Below are 22786 nucleotides of genomic sequence, written 5' to 3' on the forward strand. Positions count from 1 at the left end.
TGTTTTTACACTAGTAGCCATGTCCCAGCACAGTTAGAAACACGCCCCTAGGGACACACTTAACCCCTCCCTCTCCAATACAGTTAACCCCTTCCCTGCCAGTGTCATTTTTACAGTAACAGTGCATATGTATAGCACTGATTACTGCAGTAATGTCACTGGTAGCCCCAAAAGTGTCAAAAATCGCAGATCACCGCCATTACTCGTTAAAAAAAAAAAAAAACACCAAAAATGACAAAAATCTTTCCCTTTGTTAGTAAACTTTTGCGCAAACCAATCAAAATACGCTTTTTGCGATATTTTTTTACCAAACATATGTAGCATAAAACAAATTGGCCGAAAATGTTAAAAAATTGATTTTTACATTTTTTTGGGGGGAGGGAATTTCATATAAAAAAAATTTGAAAAATATTGTTATTTTTGCAAAATTTACGCTCTTTTTTGTTTATAACGCATGATCAAAAAATCGCACAGGTGATCAAATACCACCAATAGAAAGCTCTGTTTGTGGGGAAAAAAAGGACGTCAAATTCGTTTAGGTACAGCGTCGCACGACCGCGCAATTGTCCGTTAAAATCACGCAGTAAAAAAAAAAAAAAAATTGCAAAAAAAAACCCTGGTCAGGAAGGGGGTAAAATCTTCCGGGGCTTAAGTGGTTAATTAAAATATCATAGAACAAACCAAGATGAAATATATATTAATATAACATATAATAGTTTTAATCACTTTTATTGATGTTATTATTAATAGTCATGTGACAGGTCCTCTTTGTGGAGAGATCTATAAGACCTCAAATCCCTCCTCTGCACCTAAAAGCATTTAAAACACAAAGATCGGCGTTTATGAATGCTTTCAATTTTTTTTTGAATAGGCGCTGTTGACATTTAGGGTAAACCAGGAGTGAGGTCATTCTGTTGGGTTACCATAGCCGAGAGCGGATTAAAGCCGATTCCAGGTTTGTTCTGCAGTCGGACACACGGCTGGTCGCTCAGGTCTCCTGGTGGGATGGAAGAGCCTGAGCAAGCTAGGGGGTGGAGGGAAGGGGGGGGCACGTTCCCTCCCACTGCTTGTAAAAGCAATCCAGCCGCTAGCTGGACACTAGGATTTCTTTTATAAGAGAGCCGGCTCTAAAAAAAAAAAAAAAAAAAACTGTACTGTGGTGAAGTCTGCAGCTGTGGGCATCCTCCCGGTATAATCAACCAACAGAAATGTACATTTTTGTTTTTTTGCAGTCTGTGTGCCACTACAGTATTTTCCCGTCACTTCCTGTCCCCGAAACACAACAGGAAGTTAGAGGAAATCTCCCAGAGTGTAAGGAATCCCCTCTAGGGCAAGTGTTCCCATTGGAAGACTTCCCCTTGCTCTGGGGACTCCTTTAACAGTTAACCCCTCCCCCACTCACACTGTTTCCTGGTCACCAGTACAAACAGAGGGGTGACTCTCCCCCATGGGGACACAGGGTACAATAGAGGGTCCAACCCTTCCCCCACTCTATCCATAACTAAGATAAAAAGCTTTCTCCTGGAGATAGACTTTATTAGACAAGGCTGCTATAAAAGAATGCTGTATGTCAGTCAGTAGCACACCACACACATGAGATAATAAAGGGATAAAACACGCACCGAGCTCCCCTCAGTCCCCTATGGCCCCGGCACTGTGATGGGGGAGATCTCCTTGCTTGTGTCCAGCAGATTCCCCTGCAGACAGGAGACGAACAGCTGGCTGATACAATTAAGCCAGAGGCGCCATATTGTGAATGGAAAACGGCTGTCTGCCAACCAATAGCGTCCAGACGTCACGACGTTATCACAAAGCGTAGAAGTTCCGTGAGTGAGGGAATGTGTAAAATGTGTCTCCAGTTTAGTACCATAATATGCCATGGCGGCCATATTTCTGTAGTTCACATTACTGTGTTGTAGTGTGTTTCATCTCATACAAAATGGCCGCGGAGATGGAGACATCATCTTGGTAAAGGCACCATATTGTGACTGGAAAACTGGCTTCTGCCAGCCACTAAGCGGAAGTTCTCACAAAAGCTAATTTCCAGCCAAATGACAGAGGACGAGGCCTGTGTGAAACTTGTCTCCGCTTTAGTCCCATCATATGCTACGGCGGCCATTTTTCCGTAGTTCACATTTCCGTGATATATTGAGTTGTATCACATACATAATATTCCTAGTGACGGAGATTGTAAAATTTTGACTAATTTCCCAGGAAATTACTCTTTTTGGAAAATGAGTGTATCATTGTTTTTATGAGGTTGTCGTCACACAATCCCTTTCAATGACGCACATCCGGTAGGACAGAGCAGGAAGTGGGCGGGCCCGGGCTGTGTTTGGGGCTGTAGTTGTTCTGGTGCTGCCAGTGACAGATCTGGAGGTCTGGTAGGGAGATCTTCCCTGGAGAGCAGCAGCCATGGGCAAGTCATTTGCCAACTTCATGTGTAAGAAGGATTTCCATCCTGCATCCAAATCCAACATCAAGAAGGTGAGGGAGAAATGCACTCCTCCTATTATTGTCTTATCACTGACGTCTGTACAAGACAAACCTTTTAAAGCAGAACTCTAGGCATTTATTTTGAGGGTTGTAACCTCTGTAAGGTTTATTTTTGCCATCTGTGTCCCATTGGGGAGATTTCCCTTCACTTTCTGTCCAATAGCCAAAGCAGGAAGTGACATAAAATCCCTCTAAAATGAGAGAATCCATTGTTGTCACCAGAACTAGTGTCCCCACTAGAAGATATCACCTCTGTTCCTGTCCTGGTGACAACCCAAATTTCAGGATTTCCTTTCACTCTTGGTGATAACGGTAAACAGGAGAAATATAGAGAGCAAATCTCCCTAACGGGGGCACAGACTGCAAAACAAACCTGACAGTTCTTCTAATCCCTCTCCCTTCTATCCAAACTAAAACAAATGTTGCCTTGAGTTATACTTTAGGTCATGGGTGCTGAACCTGTGGCCTTCCAACTGTCCCTTCATGCCTCTGCCTTTGGGAGTCATGCTTGTACCTGTCAGTCTTGCAATGCCTCATGGGACTTGTAGTTCTGCAAGAGCTGGAGGGTCACAGGTTAAGCATGCTTTAAGTGATTAGAACCCCTGTCAGTTTATTTTTCTGTGTCTCATTCGGGAAATCCCCCTTCATTTCCTGCCCTGGGGACACAACTGGAAGTAAGCAGAAATCTGATGGCAATTTCCTCTTGGTTGTCACCAGAACAGGTGTCCCCATTGAAAGATTTACCCTCTATTCTTGGTCTGGGGACAAATGTATAATTTCTGGGTTGTCTCAATGACAAGTGGTCCCCAGGACAAACAGAGCATGCCTGGTTTTCATAATGTTATTGGACTCCACAGTAAACATTTCATGTTTGGGGGAGGGGGCAACAATTCATTAACTCCTTTGGCACCAGAGGAGCGTGTACACATGTGGCTGCAGGACAGGGAATGTCCCGGCCACAGATGATTGGCCTGTACAGGTGACAGTTTCTTGGTGGGTTTGCACACATGGGTTTAGAACCAATCCATACACTCCCAAACTTATCATTGATCACTATATGATCAGGCTAAATTTAGCTGTGCCAGTTAAAGCGGAACTGAACCCTCCTATCCTTTCCATTTACAGAAGCTGCCAACTTAAAGCGGAGTTCCACCCAAAAGTGGAACTTCCGCTTTAGGGAGTCCTGACCCCCCGACATGCCACATTTGGCATGTCATTTTTTGGGGGGGGAGCGGGTACCTAGTTTTGACAGGTACCCGCTCCCACTTCCGCTCGGAGCGCCGCGGCGCCCTGAGCGGAAGTTCTCCTCTCCCCCTCCCTCCCTGCAATCTTCTGGGACACATCAGAGGTCCCAGAAGATTGCCGGCCAATCACGGCGCGCAGCGCGACTCGCGCATGCGCAGTGGGTACCCGGCTGTGAAGCCGCAAACTGTAACAGCCGGGTGCCCACAGCAGTGATGCCGGCGCCGAGGGAGAGGATCGAGGCTTCTGGCGGCCGCATCGCTGGACCGTTGGACAGGTGAGTAAATGGCTGGAACTCCGCTTTAACTTCTGTTTGATCTGAAACTGCCACGGTGCGGCCCATGTGATCAGTTATGACACCAGCTGTTTGATGGTTTGACAGTTTGGTTGAGAAGACAAGGAAATGTGACAGCAATCTCAGGATCCCGGGAATTTAACATTTTTTTTTTAACCGTTAAATAAATGGGTTTACAGGCGGACTCTGTTTTTCTCAGTGGGGGATCGATCCGCCGATCCCCCGCTGAGCAGGAGGATGACAGTTGTTCTCTGTTTTGTGTGTGGAGACACAGCTGTCAGGTTCCCATTCATCTCTATGGGGGAATCGGATGGGAACGGACCATCTGTCCATTCTCATCCGATCCGGATGGAAAATAGGGTTTCCATCTGTCCGGTTTTGACGGGTCGGATCGGATGTCAGCGGACATGTCTCCGCTGACATCCGATGCCCCTTAGGGATGCATGGGGTGTCCGTTCAGATCCGCCAAAAAAACTGACAGGCGGATCTGAACGGACTCCACGTGTGAAAGGGGCCTAAGGCTAACTGGCATACCTAAATCAATTATTTTGCTCATTGTTTTAATAAAATAAAAAAAAACACACTCTGTTTCCTTTATTAAAGTGGCAGTAAACCCATCAATTTAACAGTTCTAAAAAAAACAGTTACATTCTTGGCACATTTGCTGATACTCTCAACTAGACTGTCAAACCTTCCAATGGCTGGTGTCATTACTGATCACACGTGCAGCATCATAGCAGTTGAACATTAAACAGAGGCCAAAATGGCAGCTTCCCTGGCTGAAAACCATAGAACGGTTTAGTTTCACTTTAAAGGATGTCAAATGGACAAAACAGTAAAATATTATACTTTTTTTTTTTTTTTTTTTTTACAGTTATTCATTTTTTTTTTAAATATTTTAATTGTGTCTGGCAATAGAGATAAAAGAGTTAAACAGTTTGATTTGATTGTGTCCCTAAATAAACTGTCAAACCATCAAATGGCTGGAGTCATAACTGATCACATGTGCAGCACCATGGCATTTGCAGTTCAAACAGAAGCATCTTCCTTAGCTGTAAAGGATAGGAGGGATTAAAGCGGAGTTCCGCCCACATATAAGACTTTTCGCCATCTAGGTAATCAATGCATCTTAAAAACGTATTGGCTAACTTTTTTTTTTCCCTGTGTTTGTTTTACCTTTTTTTTTCTATTGTTCTTCACTTCCTATGTACCCCACATATATGTGAGGTGTGTGTGTGTCCCAAAGGACGACAAGACCACTCAGCAAGCGCAGCACGACTCACACATGCGCAGTTTGAAACTGACTGTGAAGCCTGAAGGCTTCACTGCCGGTTTCCCTTAGTTGCAATGCTGGCGCCTGTACCCGAAGCCGATGGGCGAATCAGCTTGGGTGCCGACAGTTAAGTGTCCTCGTATTAACAGTTAGTAGCTATGAATACTTACTGACTTTTAATTTTTTTTTGTACTGGCTGGAACTTTGCTTTAATTCCTCTTGAAGGCTGTCAGCAGATCGGCCTCTACAAACTCAGCATTGCCTAAAAATGGAGAGAAGCTGAGCATGTGCAGAGCAGGGTGAGACAGTGTATTACTGGATTTTAAACACTATAGGCACTTTTTTAATGTTTTACATAGCTATAAATATGTAAAAAACTCCACGCTTGTGGTACGTTTGGGTAAAATGTGTGTCAAAAGGTGTTTAGGCTGCAGCCTCCCTAAAATATAGTCCAAAAACTTTGAAGAAGAGTAGGGGAATGGCGCTGCCTAAAAGAGTGAATGTTTAATGTGCTAGTGTACTAAATGAATATATTGCACTCTCAAAAGAGAAAGGAAGATAGTGCATATATAAAGTGACTAATGCAAGTACAACCACTAGGTGGTGTCGTTGGTGTAGTGAGATACAAATGGATATAAAATGTATATTTGGTGGTATATAAATATATGTAAAAAACGTAAAGTGTGAATATGTATATAGGTGCCAATAGTTTAACCACTTAAGCCCCGGAAGATTTTACCCCCTTCCTGACCAGGGGGTATTTTGCGATTCGGCACTGCGTGACTTTAACGGACAATTGCGCGGTCGTGCGACACTGTATCTAAATTAATTTGGCGTCCTTTTTTTTCCCACAAACAGAGCTTTCTTTTGGTTTTATTTGATCACCTGTGCGATTTTTTTTTTTTTTTTTTTTTTTTTTTTTTTTTTTTTCCATCACGCGCTATAAACAAAAAAAGAGCGTAAATTTTGCAAAAATAGCAATATTTTTCACATTTTTTTTATATGAAATTCCCCCCCAAAAAAAGTAAAAATCAAAATTTTTTAACATTTTCGGCCAATTTGTTTTATGCTACCTATGTTTGGTAAAAAAAATCGCAAAAAGCGTATTTTGATTGGTTTGCGCAGAAGTTATCGCGTTTACTAACAAAGGGAAAGATTTTTGTCATTTTTGGTGTTTTTTTTTTTTTAACGCGTAATGGCGGCGATCTGCGATTTTTTTTTTTTTTTTTTTTTTTTTTTGTTTTTTTGTTTTTTTGCGGTACTGCGACATTGCGGCGGACAGATCGGACCCTTGACTGACATTTTTGCCACTTTTGGGGTTACCAGTGACATTTCTACAGTAATCAGTGCTATACATATGCACTGTTACTGTAAAAATACACTGGCAGTGAAGGGGTTAACTTTTTTTTTTTAAAGGGAGAGGCTATGTGTGTCCCTAGGGGCGTGCTTTCTACTGTGATTGGCTGTGGCTTCAGATGTATGAAGAGTGATCAACGGTTCTACATAGTAGAACCGTATGATCATCCTTCATACACAGGGGAGAATGACAGGCAGCTTGTTTACACAAGCCGCCTGACTTTCTCCCTCTCCCCCGCCGGGTCCGCCGGTCACACGCGCGGGGGGGTCCGTGACCACGCGGGAGCCAGAGCGCGCCTCCGGCGGCGCGCGCTCGCTCCCTAGACCCTCACAAGCTAGTGACGTAGCCCTACGTCACTTTGCCTGTGAGGGGCTGACCGCCGACGTCGGCAAGTGGTTAAAGTGCCGCGTGCACTGGTAACTAAATGAGAAAACAAAATGAGAAAACAAAAACAAAACACAATTACACAATTGCAGTTCCCACTAAATAAAAGTGCTGTGCATAGGTTTTAGTGCCAAATAAATATTAGTGAATAAATAGATAAATAAATAGTGATCCAGAAAATGTCCAGATATGACCATATAGTCTATATAAACCTAAGAAGGTGATGTGGCAATAATAGAAATAAATGCATATAAGTGATTGGAAAAAGTCCAAAAAGAGACATCCAGTGCTAAGCTTCTAGTATACACCTGTGATGGGTGACCCCGTGGTGGGCAGTGAGGTACTTGGTGACCCCTCTAGTGAATAGAGCACTCACCAGAAGTACCCACCCCACACAGGGGTATAGAGCGGGTATATGTGGTGGTCCGATGAGTGGCTCCCAGTGTCCTCCTCCGGGCCTTAATGTACACGTCCTGCGTGGTCTTTAGGTAGGTCCCGTGAGTTGGGGTTCCTGGGGAGGGTGGTTGGAGCCTAATGGGGTCCTGACCGTACCGGTGGGCAGTAAGGGTCCTAGGTCCACGGGGTAACACTCGTGCCGATAGAGTAGGGGTACCTGTCTGATGGTGTCCTGTTCTGGAGGTCGATGTGGAGCTCCTCTGATGACTCTTCTCAGTCCAGAAGACTGCATCCACCATTCACAATGCGCAGCGCGACTCGCACATGCACAGTGGGCACCCAGCTGCGAAGATGCCCGCGCCACCGAGGGAGGACACATGATGAAGACGGCTGGGCTGAGTGCACCGCTGGACCGTGGGACAGGTAAGTTGCTGTTTTTTTAAAAGTCAGCAGCTACAGTTTTTTGTAGCTACTGACTTTTATTTTTTTGACAGGAGGCTGTACCTCCTCTTAAGTCACCGGCCCACGACAAGTATGCAAACAAGGATTTTTGATCCAAAAATAGTAAAGAAATTGTATCGGCATCACAGCCAGTAACTTAGTATTTTGAAGAAAAAGCTGCCTATCTATTTCTCTCCTACAATTTTGAGAAACAGGACAGCAATCGGTTTAATTTTCAAAGGGATTCATATTTTCAAAAATGTCGCCATTCTTTTCAGCTGCATCCAATGGGTTTAAACATTACAGCCACATGGCTAAAATAAAGATCCTTTTCTTTGTATAAAGGTTTGTGATTTGGGCCTAATTTGTCTGGTTTTGATTTTTAGTGCATTTCTTAACATTTATAAATGTTTTTTTGTCCTAGGTATGGATGGCAGAACAGAAAATATCTTATGATACGAAAAAGCAAGATGATTTAATGCAGCAATACCTAAAAGAACAAGAGTCTTATAACAATCGGTATGTTCCAATGATTATATTCGCTGGTCATTTCTAAGGCCTTGCCTAATAGAAGTCATGGTTTTCACATATTGTATTTGTAAAAGCAAATGAATGCACATGCTGGAAACCTGGCTTAGTATTTACATGTATCTGTACTGCAAAAGAGGATGATGGGTGGATGTCCACAAGGAAACTATGTATGATTTGCATGAATCCACAGGTTATCCTAAAAGATAACTGTACCTTTTTAAAGCCGAACTCCATGCAAATAGACAAGTAAAAAGTTAAATACATATATGGAAACTGTTTTACATGCCAAATAATTTGTGTGTCTGTCCTTCCAGTCCTGAGATTTACACAGCTCCACTACAAAGTACAGACAGGTGCTTGACACCACTTTTGTTTGGGAATAAATGTATGTGGAGAGATATGGTATAGAGGTGTATGTGACCAACACAGGGAGATAGCTTGGTGGGGTCCGGGTGAGGTGGTGGACTGATTCCATAACACTGTAGTCCAGCACCTCTCAAGGGACTTAAGATTCTCTATGGTATTAGATAAGGACAGCAGAGGGCACATCTGTGTGTAGCAGTATAAAATCAAATTTATTCACACAGCAATTGGAAACTTACAGGACAATGTGGTCATATCAGGCATATACATGTAATAACGTCATTCAGGGGTCAGCTTCCGGGGATGGTTCTTTGCAGAACAGGATGAGCTTCCATTGGGGGGGGGGGGAGGGATTTACAACACCTGTGACTGTAATACAAAGGAGACACCACCAGGGGCAGCAGACTAAGTGCCGGTTCACACTGCCGCGACCTCGAAGTTGCCTCATAAGGGGCGACTTTTAGCGCGACTTCAGCGCGACTTGTGAATTTTTTTACGCGACTTATATGATAGACGACTTTGTACGACTTTGTATTTGGCCAATCAGAATATGATGTTTTTTGGATAGTGTCTGGGGGGTCTAAAAAGTGTCCCTGTGAAGTTTCATCACTGTAGCATGTCCAGAACCAGAAAAAAAGAGCATTTTTCTTATAATTATATAATAATCTTTTATTGCTGGCATTTATTAATATATATTATAAGAAAAATGCTCTTTTTTTCTGGTTCTGGACATGCTACAGAGCTGAAACTTCACAGGTACACTTTTTAGACCCCCCCGACACTAAATCCAAAAAAAGTCATGCCTGCCTCCAAAAATGCCCGATAAATGCCTGCAAGAAAAATGGCCAGGTGTAGAGAAGCCATATTCATGTGCTACTAAAAATTATAAGAAAAATGCTCTTTTTTTCTTGTTCAGGACCATTTTTATGGAAAGTCGGATCACGAGTCGCTTCAATTTAAGATAAGGAGGCGGCTCCCATTGAAGTATATGGGACAAGTCGGATCACAAGTTGCCTCAAAGTAGTACAGGACCCTTTTCTGAAGTCGGAGCGACTTCAGTAGTGCAAATTAAGACGGCACTGATTGATTAACATTGCTTTTATGTCAAGCGACTTGAGGGCACACAAGTCGCCTCACAAGTCGCGCTAGTGTGAATGGGCTCTTGGTGTCGCACTCGCAATAGGTGAGTAAATAGCAACTCACAGAATAAAGGGTTATTGGCCTCATAACATGTGGGTCTTCCACTTTACTTGGCTGCGATCGTCCATTAAGCCTAAAACTAAAATCTCAATTCTACTCACAGCCACAATTCTAAGACTAACTTGTTTAGCTCAGTAAAGCAAAAATTGCTATAAACACCTTTTCTAAAGCCGCTCTGGTCCCAGGCTGAACTGTCAGTGTGGACTTCTCTGTGTAGGCGGGTGCAGGAGAGGCAGAGACAACCGAAGCCCCATAGTAAGTCTAGGGGTGACATCACTTCCCTGGCATTTCACAGTCATTGTCGGCTGTCTCCTGCACAGATCTTCCACCGCTGGAGATCGGACCTGAGTGGCTTCAGAAAAGATATTTATAGTGATTTTTGCTTTACAGTGTAGATAGAATAGGCTTAGACTGGCTTCCAGTAGATTTAGAGATTTTAGTTTTAGGCTGAACTTCCAAGATCTGGACGATCAGACCCACGTGAAGCGCAAGACCCACATATTATAATGCTCCTAACCCTTTGATGCTGCTTACATAGCTTGCCTCTTATTCACCTAATGCTACACTTAAGGCCCGTAGCGATTGTCGGCCGTAAATATTCGGCCACCGACTGATCTGCCGATTTGTCGGCTTGTTAGTATGAAACTTCCGACAACCGACTACGACTTTTCGGCCGAACAGAATCTGGTGTGCAGGCATTAACATTTTTGTTGGCCAACACAAGAACGGCCGATTGTTCGCCAGTCAGTACAGAATTCGGCCGACAAACAGCAGATGAGCAAGACTGGGCATGCTCAGAGAAGAAAAAACACACGGAAAGTTAACCATCACATGATATCACTTCTGCAGTCGGCTGTTGTTGGCCGACAAAATTTGTGTGCAGTCTTTAGCACTTTTCAACCGACAGGACAGCACCGGACAAAAGACGGCCGATCGTTCGGCCCACATTCAGTACGTGTGTGCACGGGGCTTTAGTTTGCTGCCCACAGTAGTGTCCATATTGTATAAGTCACATGTGCTGCACCCCCCCACCCACCCCCAAGGAAGCTCATACATTGTCTTAGCTTACATTGCCTTATTTAAGATCACCTTTATCTGATGGCACTGTTTGAATAAAAAACTATTGTGTGCTTGTTCAAAAATGGCTGTATAACCGAGTATAAGGTGAGTGCAGGGCTTCCTGGAAGCACAACATTGAGGAGCGGGCCGCCTCTGGGTAAGGCAGCTCTCACATTAATGTATTCTATAAATCCTGTAGTTGGGAACTCTTACAATTTGGAGTTAAAGCCGCACTTCACAGAGGTGGCTTCTCGTGGCAGCGTGCCTTCATATTCATTTGGTAGTGTTTGAAACAAAAACTCTGCTTTTGATTTGAGATATTGAAACAGTTTGGATTTTTTTGGCGCTGGCATTGATGTTCTATCGATACTCTCTTTTTTAGTCATCTGCCAGCGAGGTACTATTTCTTTTAGTACACAAGTGGAAAAAGTGGGATGATTTAATTGTTATCACAGAAGAAAATGCAGTAATCCTTTTCATGGTAAACTGAAGTCTATTAGGTGATTTTTTGATCACTGCAGTTTGCACATCATTGATTTTTTGGGTCGGTGGACCTGAAAGGCTCAAGGATCTGCACGTTGCTGAGTTTCAGAAAAGCCAGGTCCCTAATAACACCCACTTTGGGGTCCAAAACTTCATCTAAAAATGCTCTTTATTTTCCATCTCAACAGATTACTTTTGGGTGATGAAAAGGTAAAGAGTGGGTTGAATTTCATGTATGAAGCACCACCAGGAGCTGAAAAAGGTAAATTATTGATGATTGTCGCTCTGTTAAAAATGACCGATTATTTTAAACCAAATTCTTTAAATAAATTCTGTAGAATTTTCAAGTTGCATTTTGAATGCATTCTGTTTTTATATTTAGGAAAATATGAATTGTTAGTTTCCCACCTATGCATTATCTGGTAAACAGGTACCTAAAATTAACACCAAAAACATGTAAAGCATTTGTACTAGATAAAACAACAAAGATCTATATCCATAAATAAACAGCACTCTATGTAAAACCTAAAAATATTTAAAAATGTATTTGTGCAAATTACCTAAACATGATATACAAATAAATATGTGTGTTGCTATTGCCATTTTTATATAATGAATGCTTCTTTGCTGTAAAGGCATTTATCATCCGGATGACTCCGCCGCCTTCTCCAACGTTTTCCCAAAAAGTTAAAAACACTGTGGGGTTGATTTACTAAAACTGGAGAGTTCGAAATCTGGTGCAGCTGTGCATGGTAGCCAATCAGCGTCTAACTTCAGCTTGTTCAATTTAAGCTTTGACAAAATAACCTGGAAGCGGATTGGTTTCTAAGCAGAGCTGCATCAGATTTTGCACGCTCCAGTTTTATTAAATCCACACTCAAAGAAAGTGCTCCCAATGTGTTCTCTGGCCACCACCAGGTTATGAAGGTCACACTGTGCATAACAATGTCTACATACCAGTCTTTTTAAAAACGCAAAAAAACTTGGTTGGCAAGTGTATAGTTTTGTCATTGTGTTTTTTTTTTTTTTTTCCTGCCTTTCTGTTTATCTTAAGCCTGGGTATGCCCAATAGGTTTTGTATTTTGTACCCTCTTAACCACTTGCCGACTGCCTAACGCCAATCTACGTCGGCAGTCAGCCCCTCACAGGCAAAGTGACGTAGGGCTGCGTCACTAGCTTGTGAGGGTCTAGGGAGCGAGCGCGCGCCGCCGGAGGCGCGCTCCCGCGTGGTCACGGACCCCCCCAGACCCCCCCCGCGCGCGCGTGTGACCAGCGGACCCGATGTCCGCCGGTCACTCGGCGATCGGCGGGGGAGAGGGAGAATGTCAGGCAGCTTGTGTAAACAAGCCACCTGTCATTCTACTCGCTGTAAAGACACTGATCACACGGATCTAGTATGTAGATCCGTTGATCAGTGTCCTTACAGCTCAAGCCACAGCCAATGACAGTAGGAAGCACGCCCCTAGGGATACACACAGCCCCTCCCTCCCAAATAAAGTTAACCCCTTCACTACCAGTGTATTTTTACAGTAACAGTGCATATATATAGCACTGATAACTGTAGAAATGTCACTGGTAACCCCAAAAGTGTCACAAATGTCAGTCAAGGGTCCGATCTGTCCGCCCCAATGTCGCAGTACCGCAAAAAAATCGCAGATCGCCGCCATTACGCGTTAAAAAAAAAAAACAACAAAAATGACAAAAATCATTCCCTTTTGTTAGTAAACGCGATAACTTTTGCGCAAACCAATCAAAATACGATTTTTGCGATTTTTTTACCAAACATAGGTAGCATAAAACAAATTGGCCGAAAATGTTAAAAAATTTTGATTTTTACATTTTTTTTTGTGGGGAAATTTCATATAAAAAAATGTGAAAAATATTGCTATTTTTGCAAAATTGACGCTCTTTTTTTGTTTATAGCGCGTGATCAAAAAAATCGCACAGGTGATCAAATGCCACCAAAAGAAAGCTCTGTTTGTGGGGAAAAAAAGGACGCCAAATTTGTTTAGGTACAGCGTCGCACGACCGCGCAATTGTCTGTTAAAGTCACGCAGTGCCGAATCGCAAAATACCCCCTGGTCGGAATGGGGGTAAAATCTTCCGGGGCTTAAGTGGTTAAAGAGGTTGTAAACCCATACAACTTTTTTTTTTTTTTTTTGCAACCTGTAAGAGAAACACATAATTAGCTAGTATGCATCGCTCATTATGAAATACTTGCCTTAGAATGAGCCCCCGCTGTGCCGCCCGCTTGCCTGTATGACGGGCGACATGTCCAGCAGTCGCCCGTCTTCTGGGATCGCGGCATCCGGCCATCTGATTGGCCAGAGCCGCGGTGAAGTCACTCCCGCGCACACGCCCGGGAGCCGACAGTCACGGCAAGGGGCTCTGAAGAAACGGCACCAGCGGCCGTTCCTTCAGAACTCATGCGCCAGTGATGTCACTGGCTGCATGTAAGGTAAATATCTCCTAAGCGGTACATGTTTAGGAGATATTTACAGTACCTATAGGTAAGCCTTATTATAGGCTTACCTATAGGTAAAAGTGACAGAGGAGGGTTTACTTCCTCTTTAAGTGAACTAGTCAACCAAACTTTAAAACATGCCTGCAGTTACATGTAGTAGCCAGAAAACTCTCCTTTATATGCCTTACCATGAACAATCAGGGGGGAAAAAGTTAATGTGCAATAAGTGATCACACAGTAAAAATTAAAATAAGCCACATGTTACATTAGGTAATGTATCATTTAATTTGAATTATAGCTGCACAATTAATCATTAAAAAAAACACGATCTCGATTCACCCCCCTCACAATCTTAAAATGGCATTTCCTTGATTCTTACTGAACTGTTGTCTGCTCACTCACCGCTGTCAAAAAAAAAAAAAAAAAAAAAAAAAAAAGGGCCTCCAGCAAATGTTTATCAAAATTGTAAAGGCTGCTAGATAACTATAAACACATTGTTTTCCAATGTATCATTTGCTTCTTTTAGATCAAAGGGATGAACCTTCGTCTGTAAAGGAGGGCAGCTTAACCTCTTAGTGCCGGTTCACATTTGTGTGTTGCGGGAACGCTGCGAATATACAGCGTGTTCCCGAATTGCATCCACACCCCTGGCAGTTCACACTGCCATATGCGATACACTGGGGGTGTCAATTAAAAATTAACGACACCCCCCAGATAAGATCGCATATCGCAGTGCAATCTGTAAGTTCGCACAGAATCGGATTGCACTAGTGTGAACCACCATGCGATCCGATTCTGCTGCGGACCAAAAAAAGGGTCCTGTGCATCTTTTAGTGCGATTGCGGTGCGAATTCAGCCATACAAACTGTATTGGCGGAATTTGCACCGCACAGAGATCGCATGTAATTATAGGAGCAGTGCGCTCCAAATTGCATGCGATCTCTGATCGCTCTAATGTGAACCGGCACTTAAAGATGAACCCTTTTTCTGCCACTTGTTGCTTACAAGTTAAAATCAGTATTTTTTTGCTAGAAAATTACTTAGAACCCCCAAATATTATTATATATATATATATATATATATTTTTTTAGCAGAAACCCTAGAGAATAAAATGGCGATCGTTGCAATCTTTTATGTCACACTGCAGAAGTCTTTCAAACACAGTTTTGTAAAAAAAATACTCTTTTTTTTTTTAATGAATTTAAAAAAAAAAACTAAACCGTAAAGTTAGCCTAATTTATTCTAAGCAAAAAAAAAAAATCGTGATTCTCATTTTTTATCCAGAATCGTGCAGCTCTAATTTGAATGTATTTTTTATTTTAATCCTGAAAATTGATAAGGGTGAAATGTGTGCAATAACTTTTTTTTTTTTTTTTTTTTTTTGTCTTCTTAAATTCTAATTTGTTTTTTTCTTGTTTTCTTGTGTCTTCCCATCTCCCTGTGGGTCATCAATAAAGAAATAAAAGAGGTAAGCAAAGCAGATAACGTACAATAGTGCTTACTGTACTTCTTGGAAACGTCTTTATGGTTGAATATATTTTTATTATTTTTAAAGAGAATATTACAGGTATAACCAAGGACATAAAGTATAGGAGGTAAGATATAGACATGGTCCACAAACTCTTAGGACAAGAATAAACATATATGAGGGACATCTATTGGATCGTCAAATGTTGACCGTTTAAATATGAACAGAAAAAATAGCAACCGTTGACATCCTAACAGTAGTATACATGTACAAGGAGAAGAATGATCACAGGTGGTTCTATAATAAACCAGTATTAGTTGATATAGCACTCAGACTTCCAAGAGGACAACGATCACAAAAATACGCAAGAGTGGCAAGATGATATGGAACTGCGTGAAAAGAAAGGAGGCAAGAGTGAAAAAAGGAGGAGGAACACTGGAAGTGCAGAGGGTGTACAGTCTGAATGGGGGCCAACACCATTTTATTAACTGGTAAAGAGCGTGGTATGAAAGGAAATTCAGGGAATGTAAATACCAATATGGGGTAAAAAAGTTCACTAGCAAGAATATGAATAGTTGCTAATTGTAAACACCTCTATTAACATTTATTTTCAGAAAAGCTACATTCCATCACAGCAATTGTTTTGGCCTTAAATCGAATTTGAAGGTTCAATATTAAAAAAAAAAAAAAAAAAAAAAAAAAAAAAAAAAAAACAACATGCTATACTTACCTGCTTTGTGCAGTGGTTTTGCACAGAGCAGCCTCGATTCTTCCTCTTTTGGTGTGACCTGTCGGCACTTTGTCTCCCCCTCTTTAGCCCATGCCCCCAATAGCAAGCCTCTTGCTCTGGGGGCACTGGTACGTGCTTGCTCCCAAGCCATGCTCTATGCATCTATAGATACACACAGAGCTGCAGCTTGGCCCCATCTCCCTCTCTCTCTCTCTCTCTCTCTCTCTCTCCTTATTGGCTATGATTGACCGTAGCAGAAGGCAATGACCCCCACTGCTGTCTCAGCCAGTGAGGAATGAGGCTCGGCTCTCGTGCACATTGTTGGATTAAGAGGGAGCTCAGATGAGTATTGCGCTCTGTGGCCTTGCACACACAACGCAGAATGGTAAAAAAAAAAAATCTTGAGCCTTTAAAACACTTTAATAAATGAGACTATTACAGTGTGTCTTTGTTCTGCATTTTATGGACAGAAATTTGGTATTTATCTCATAAAAAGACATTTGGGTTATTTGTGTCTCTGGTTTTATAGATATAACTAAAGTAAACCTATAATGGAAAATAAAAACATTGTATAAAGTAACAGTGGAATTATAGGCACTGAAAGCCTGTTGGCATCTATTTTGAGAGAATGATCTCCCTTCCAACCCCGCTAGACCCCAAATAATTTATTATTATTATTATTATTATTATTATGAATAATAATACTATACAATTTATGGATATATATATATATATATATATATATATATATATATATATATATATATATATATATATATATATATATATATATATATATATATATATATATATATATATATATATATAAATTTTTTTTTTTTTTTTTTTAATTCTGTTTTTGCATTATTTTAGGTATACCCCAACTGGCCTGGTAATGGGCTTGTCTGTTTTCTCTGTATCTCAGAAGTCCAATGCCGCCGTTTTAAAGGGATTTTTGTCCTAAGGCAGGCATGATCAGGCATGTTATGGTGCTTTTTACCCAAAGCAGTTCGTTCATTGTAGCAAATATTAGTTTTTTAAATCAGGAAAAAATTGTAAAGTTGAGCTTCAAACATTACCTTAGAAAACACATTCTTACAAAACTCCAACATATAGTGAGGTAATGTTGCCCTGTTCCTGTATAACGTACTCATGGTGGAGGACCAGGTGTCAATGGGTTGTAAATCTTTACAATAACCTCTTGGTGTCACTGTTGGAATACAGAATGTACGGAAGGTCTGCTATGACTTGGTATAATAGACAGCTCATCTCTGTTTCTTATAGCACCCATTTAATTTTTTTCCACTTTAGGTGCTAATGGAAATTTAGCTATTTGTGTCGTTATTTTTTTCCATGTGTTTTGTAAATTCTGTTTCTGCTCTCTTATATGATTTTAGCTAACCTGTAAAATCCACATATTAGGCTGGCTTTTTTTTTTTTTCGTTTACGTGGATCCGTAAGGTTTATGGAGGAATCTCCCCGCCAGGACACTGTAATCTGACATGAGACCCTGCAGCTGATTGGCTGCAGCACTGATTGTCCAAAACATTTCCAACATGTCCCTTTGATAGAAGTCAATAAATAATTGATTTCTGTCAAGCAAGGGAGACCACGCGTTCATCAAAATTCTCCTGGTCCCTGCTGGACCAGCCAAATTTTGATCATTGTATGGCTAGGTTGCTGCTGTAATGTTGGCAGCATGTGGTGCTTGCCATTGTCTTGGAATCAATTTTTGCTTTGTTTTTCTCCCGGGGAAGTTGCTAGACACAGGCAGTATACATGGTCTTGACTTCGTAGAGATTTTGACAGTTGAATTTCAAGGGTTGCAGTTTAGCTCTGATAGCATTTGAGTTTAATCTCTGCTTTGAGAGAAGTCAAGGCCTTGAGTACAGTACAGGACCTCATCTGGGAACATGATTTATCTGAGTACTTGCAGACAATGTAAGTTGTGAGTTTTTACACCTTTTATGGACCTGACCGGGTCAGTTTGAACTATGCTCAGCATGCTTTGCTTCTCCTAAAAGAGCTGCTTTGCAATGATAAGCAGTCCATGTCCTCCTGCAGGCATTTTCATAAGTATAGGAGGTCACAGTGACTACAGACCACTGGAAAAAAAAGTGGATGGAGTCACCCAGCAAACTAAACATGTATAAAAAAAAAAAAAAAAGACAAAGGAGGTATCAGAAAATACCAATGTATTTCATTACCAGAATTTGTAAAATAAAACAGGGAAAGCAATGAATTTAGGCCTTGAAGGCTACGTCCGCCTTTTGCGAAATTTTTTTTTTTTTTACCAATGTTTGCAGAAAAAAAAAGCACATTCATTGGGGTCCTTTCACACGGATGAAAAATTTTGTGAAGCTGTGCAAAGATCTGTGAGCAGAGTCAGCAGGAGCCTGTGCATTGCACCAGCACTAATCATTGCACTGATTGCGGTTGCAATGTTTTAGGGTCTTTTCACACGGGCGTTCTGTATGTCCTTTTTTCCTCCCATCCGTTTGCGGATGAAAAACGGACATAATGCATGTCTATGGGATTGCAGACGTTAGCGGATGACCATCCGTTTTGCGTCTATTCCGTTCAGTTCAGTTTTTTGAGACGGAAGAGAACCCTATTTTTCTTCCCTTTAAAAAAACGGAACGGACGCAAAAACGGATGTCAGCGGATTTCATCCGCTAACGTCCGCAATCCCATAGACATGCATTATGTCCGTTTTACATTTGCAAACGGATGGATGAAAAACGGACATACGGAACGGACCCTACAAAAGTGTCATCCGTGTCAGTTTAAAAAAAAAAAAAAAAAAAAAAAAGTGCCTGAGCGGGGGGAAAAAACGGACCGTACCGTGTGAAAGGACCCTTACTTTTTTTTTTTTTTTTTTTTTTTCTTTACGGACACGGATGCACTGTAGGGTTTGTTCCGTATGTCCGTTTTTCATCCATCTGTTTGCGAATGAAAAAAACGGACGTAATGTATGTCTATGGGATTGCGGACGTTAGCGGATAACATCTGATTTTGCGTCCGTTTTTTAAATGGAAGGAAAATAGGGTTCTCTTCCGTCTCAAAAAACGGAACTGAACGGAATAGACGCAAAATGGATGTCAGCGGATGGTCATCCGCTAAAGTCTGCAAACCCATGGACTTGCAGACGTTTTTCATCCGCAAACGGATGGGAGGAAAAACGGCCATACGGAACGCCCGTGTGAAAGGACCCTAAAACATTGCAACCGCAATCAGTGCAATGATTAGTGCTGGTGCAATGCACAGGCTTCTGCTGACTCTGCTAACAGATCTTTGCACAGATTCACAAAATTTAAAAATGACAGTTACCCCTGGAGAAAAGAACCCCCGCATGTTTTTGGAGGTGGGGCAGGTCAGCTTGCCTCTGTTACACCCTGTAAATGGGTGTAACATACTCTGAAGGGGGGAGTTACCCTTTAACATTTTTGGCTTGTTTTCACTTTATTAGTAATGCATTTCAGTGTCATTTTTTTTTTTCTCTTTCCTCCTTTTGCAGGAAGGAGAGGCAACTGAATACAAATTTGAATGGCAGAAGATGGCCCCTCGTGAAAAGTAAGGAAGATTTCATCTGGTTTTAATTTAACAACATTTTTCTGCACACAAAACCAACAAGGTGTCCACTACACAGAAGCTGTACTGTTGAAAATTCTGAAAAAAGTTAGAAGTTCTAATCTTGTATATTCTATATTCGTATTATTGAGAGTTTTAAATGCAGAAGGTTGTCATTTCAGTGAGACAAGTCGCATTTGAGGAATGGAACCTTTGTTGTGAGGAATATACAATATGCAATCCCTGACCTCTTCTCCAAGAAATGCTTGTTGCATGGCTGCTAAATTTGATTTTAGTTCTTTGACTCATTAGTATAGAACAAGAATTTGGATCAGTAGGTTGATTTTGTTGGATGCATACTTGTTCTGGATCAGAAAGCCGGCCAAGACGTTTCGAAATTTCTTTCCAATCAAATTGGCGCAAATGTTTTCCCTCTGACCTTACTAACCAGCACTCCTCCCATAGAACACCATTTAACACTCTCTTGCCAATCTTCAAATGTCAGGCCATGCAGCCAGACAGATCTGATGCAGGCTGTGTTAAATGTGAATCACAGAGCCATAGAGTAAGACTTCACCTGGCACTGTAGATTATTCTTCTCCATGGATGTTTCCGGGTATTACCTGGTCTGTTCTGTGACTTCAGTCAGACTAGAGCACAAGATGCACCTCTCTGGGCAGGCTGAAGCTTGATGATCAGCAAGGGAGTTATAAGGTTTTGTTGAGGGTTTGCATAATGAGGCCAGGAGGAAGACCTATGCAGAAAACTGATTAAAGTGCTCTTATCCTTTAAATTTACTAAAGTAGTGGTAGTTGTGGTTTTCCTTTTATGGGAGCCTTTGCAGCTAATCAAAGCTCAATTCTTTTCAGTTCTATTTTACTTTTTTTTAGGATGATTTACATTTAGAAAGTTACAGTGCTTTAAACACACTTTGGAAAGAACACAATCTCTTTAATATCATTTGAGTTACCTAACCTTGATTGCGTTCATTTTTTTTAAGGGTCATTATGGATAAAAAGAAAATAAGGTTGCTATTTCTGCCCCCTCTTTTATTTTATGAGTTAGTGGCCAATAAGTATGCAGATTAGGACTTGTTCATGCTTGTTCTTTGTGGCCCAGAAAAGAATTGAAACGAGGGACAGCCAGGCAGCTTGCATTTTCAGGTCAACAATAACCACGTGTGTGTATGTGTGATATATATGTGTATATACATATATATATTGTGGGAGATTAGCTCGGTGGCAGGCGTGGATGACCCCTTTGGGGGGGGGGGGGGTTCGTTACACAGGGAGATAGCCGAGAAGTGGTTGCAAACAACAGTTTGGTTTATTCTTGCAATTTACTTCACACAAGTGCAAGCCTCAAAAACAGCAAAATAAAAATAAAACACAAAATAAATCCTTGCCACTGTGGGCGGCTACCTTCTCACACACAGGAACCTACCTAAAGAAGTCTGTCCCCAACCTACAGTTGGGCAGAGTTGACTGATCATACAGCAGACTCTCAATAGTCCATGTTTGTTCTCTTCACACAACAAATGTCCATTTAACATGTCCCTTTTCTCTTCACATAGAACACATTCCTTTGCTTGTCTCTTCACATAGCAAACAGTGCATTTATTTCTTTCCACATAGAAATAGTCCAAGACCTCACCTTGAGTAGTCTTCAGTCTTAATTAATTTCCCCTTCACACAGGAAATGTCCATTGGTTTCTTTTCACATAGAAACGATCCTTGAGTAGTCTTCACACTTGTTACCCTCCTCAGCGCACATCGCTCCAGGAGGTCTTCCCCCTCCTATGCTCACACAGCTTCAGGGGGCACCCATCTGATTGTCCTCCGCTACCCACACGGCGTCAGGAGGCAGCAATCCTTCTCCCAGGCTCTCACAGCGTCGGGAGGCACACATCTGACTGTCCTCCTCTCCCCAGCCCACATGGCGTCAGGCAGCAATCCATAGGACTTACTTTGGACAAATTATAGAGGCCTTAACTTCCTCATTCCGAACAGCTGAAGGCCTTTCAACTTCCTTAGACAGTTCTGGCTACCTTTGCAGCCGACACCCTATAGTAATTGGTGAATTTTCTAAACCAAGTGGAAATGTATCTCCTGTCTGTGATTACATCCACAGATTTACCTGACTTCCTGTCACAATAAATATATATATGTATGTGTGTGTGTGTATATATATATATATATATATATATATATATATATATATTTTATACATTTTGTTTTTTTTTTTTTTTTACGTGACCCTGTTGGGTCTGTTGTAAATAAAGCTAACTATGTAAAAGAACATGTAAACTTATTTTTGTCTGCAAACTCTACTGCTTTCCTGCTCCCCAGCAGTATCAGGTGTTGAGCACATCTGTATTTGTTACTTGCCCCTTCTCTTCTGCATGCTGTGGTTTCTCCCACAGGCTTGTACATCCTGTGGTGAAGTTTGAACTGGTCAAGAAACCATAGCATGCATTGGGAGCACTGGTAAAAATTTTGCCTTTCAGAGATTTGCTTACTCTATGTAGCATTTACTATACTGCGAATTGTTAATCAATGTTAGACTATTTACTGTTCTCTACAGATAGGCATTTGTTTTTGTATTACAGGTATGCTAAAGATGACATGAACATCAGAGACCAGCCCTTTGGCATACAGGTAAGAGTCATAATTTTTGTGCATTTTTGACAGCTTCAAGAATAACCCTGTGTGGCAGAGTGATCCAAGTTGTTTGTTGTATCATTTGCAACATGGTCTGGCCTCTTCTGGTCTTAGTACATACCCCAGTGTTCTGCATTGTATTCTCTGCCTAATTAAGGCAAGTAGAAGAGCTCTTTCATAATATCCTTTAAATACTGTCTGCGTTCGGGACCGCTCATCCACACCTGTCAAATTAGGACGAGTGTCTGTGTCTGTGCAGCCGCCATTTCCCCAATAGACTTATCTGGATTACCTGCACCCATCACCTCACCATTCAAGCTACATAAACAAATTTCACAATCATGGTGTATGGGCCTCAGCAACTGTGTGAATGA

At 41.6% G+C, this 22786-nt stretch overlaps 1 protein-coding gene across 1 annotated transcript in view; it reads left to right on the forward strand.

Annotated features, from left to right (window-relative positions):
- Positions 1 to 2318: 2318 nt before the first annotated feature.
- The window catches only part of CIRSR (corepressor of RBPJ and splicing regulator), a 75163-nt gene continuing 54695 nt past the window's right edge, over positions 2319 to 22786 (forward strand). Inside the window, exons 1-5 of the mRNA XM_082262101.1 lie at positions 2319 to 2487; positions 8309 to 8403; positions 11709 to 11782; positions 19665 to 19755; positions 22361 to 22409. Of these exons, the coding sequence (XP_082118227.1) occupies positions 2416 to 2487; positions 8309 to 8403; positions 11709 to 11782; positions 19665 to 19755; positions 22361 to 22409 (381 nt within the window). The 5' untranslated portion in view covers positions 2319 to 2415. The remainder of the gene's footprint in view (positions 2488 to 8308; positions 8404 to 11708; positions 11783 to 19664; positions 19756 to 22360; positions 22410 to 22786) is intronic.

Source organism: Pelophylax lessonae, assembly GCF_965119305.1.
Source record: "Pelophylax lessonae genome assembly, chromosome: 6".
Taxonomy (NCBI): domain Eukaryota; kingdom Metazoa; phylum Chordata; class Amphibia; order Anura; family Ranidae; genus Pelophylax; species Pelophylax lessonae.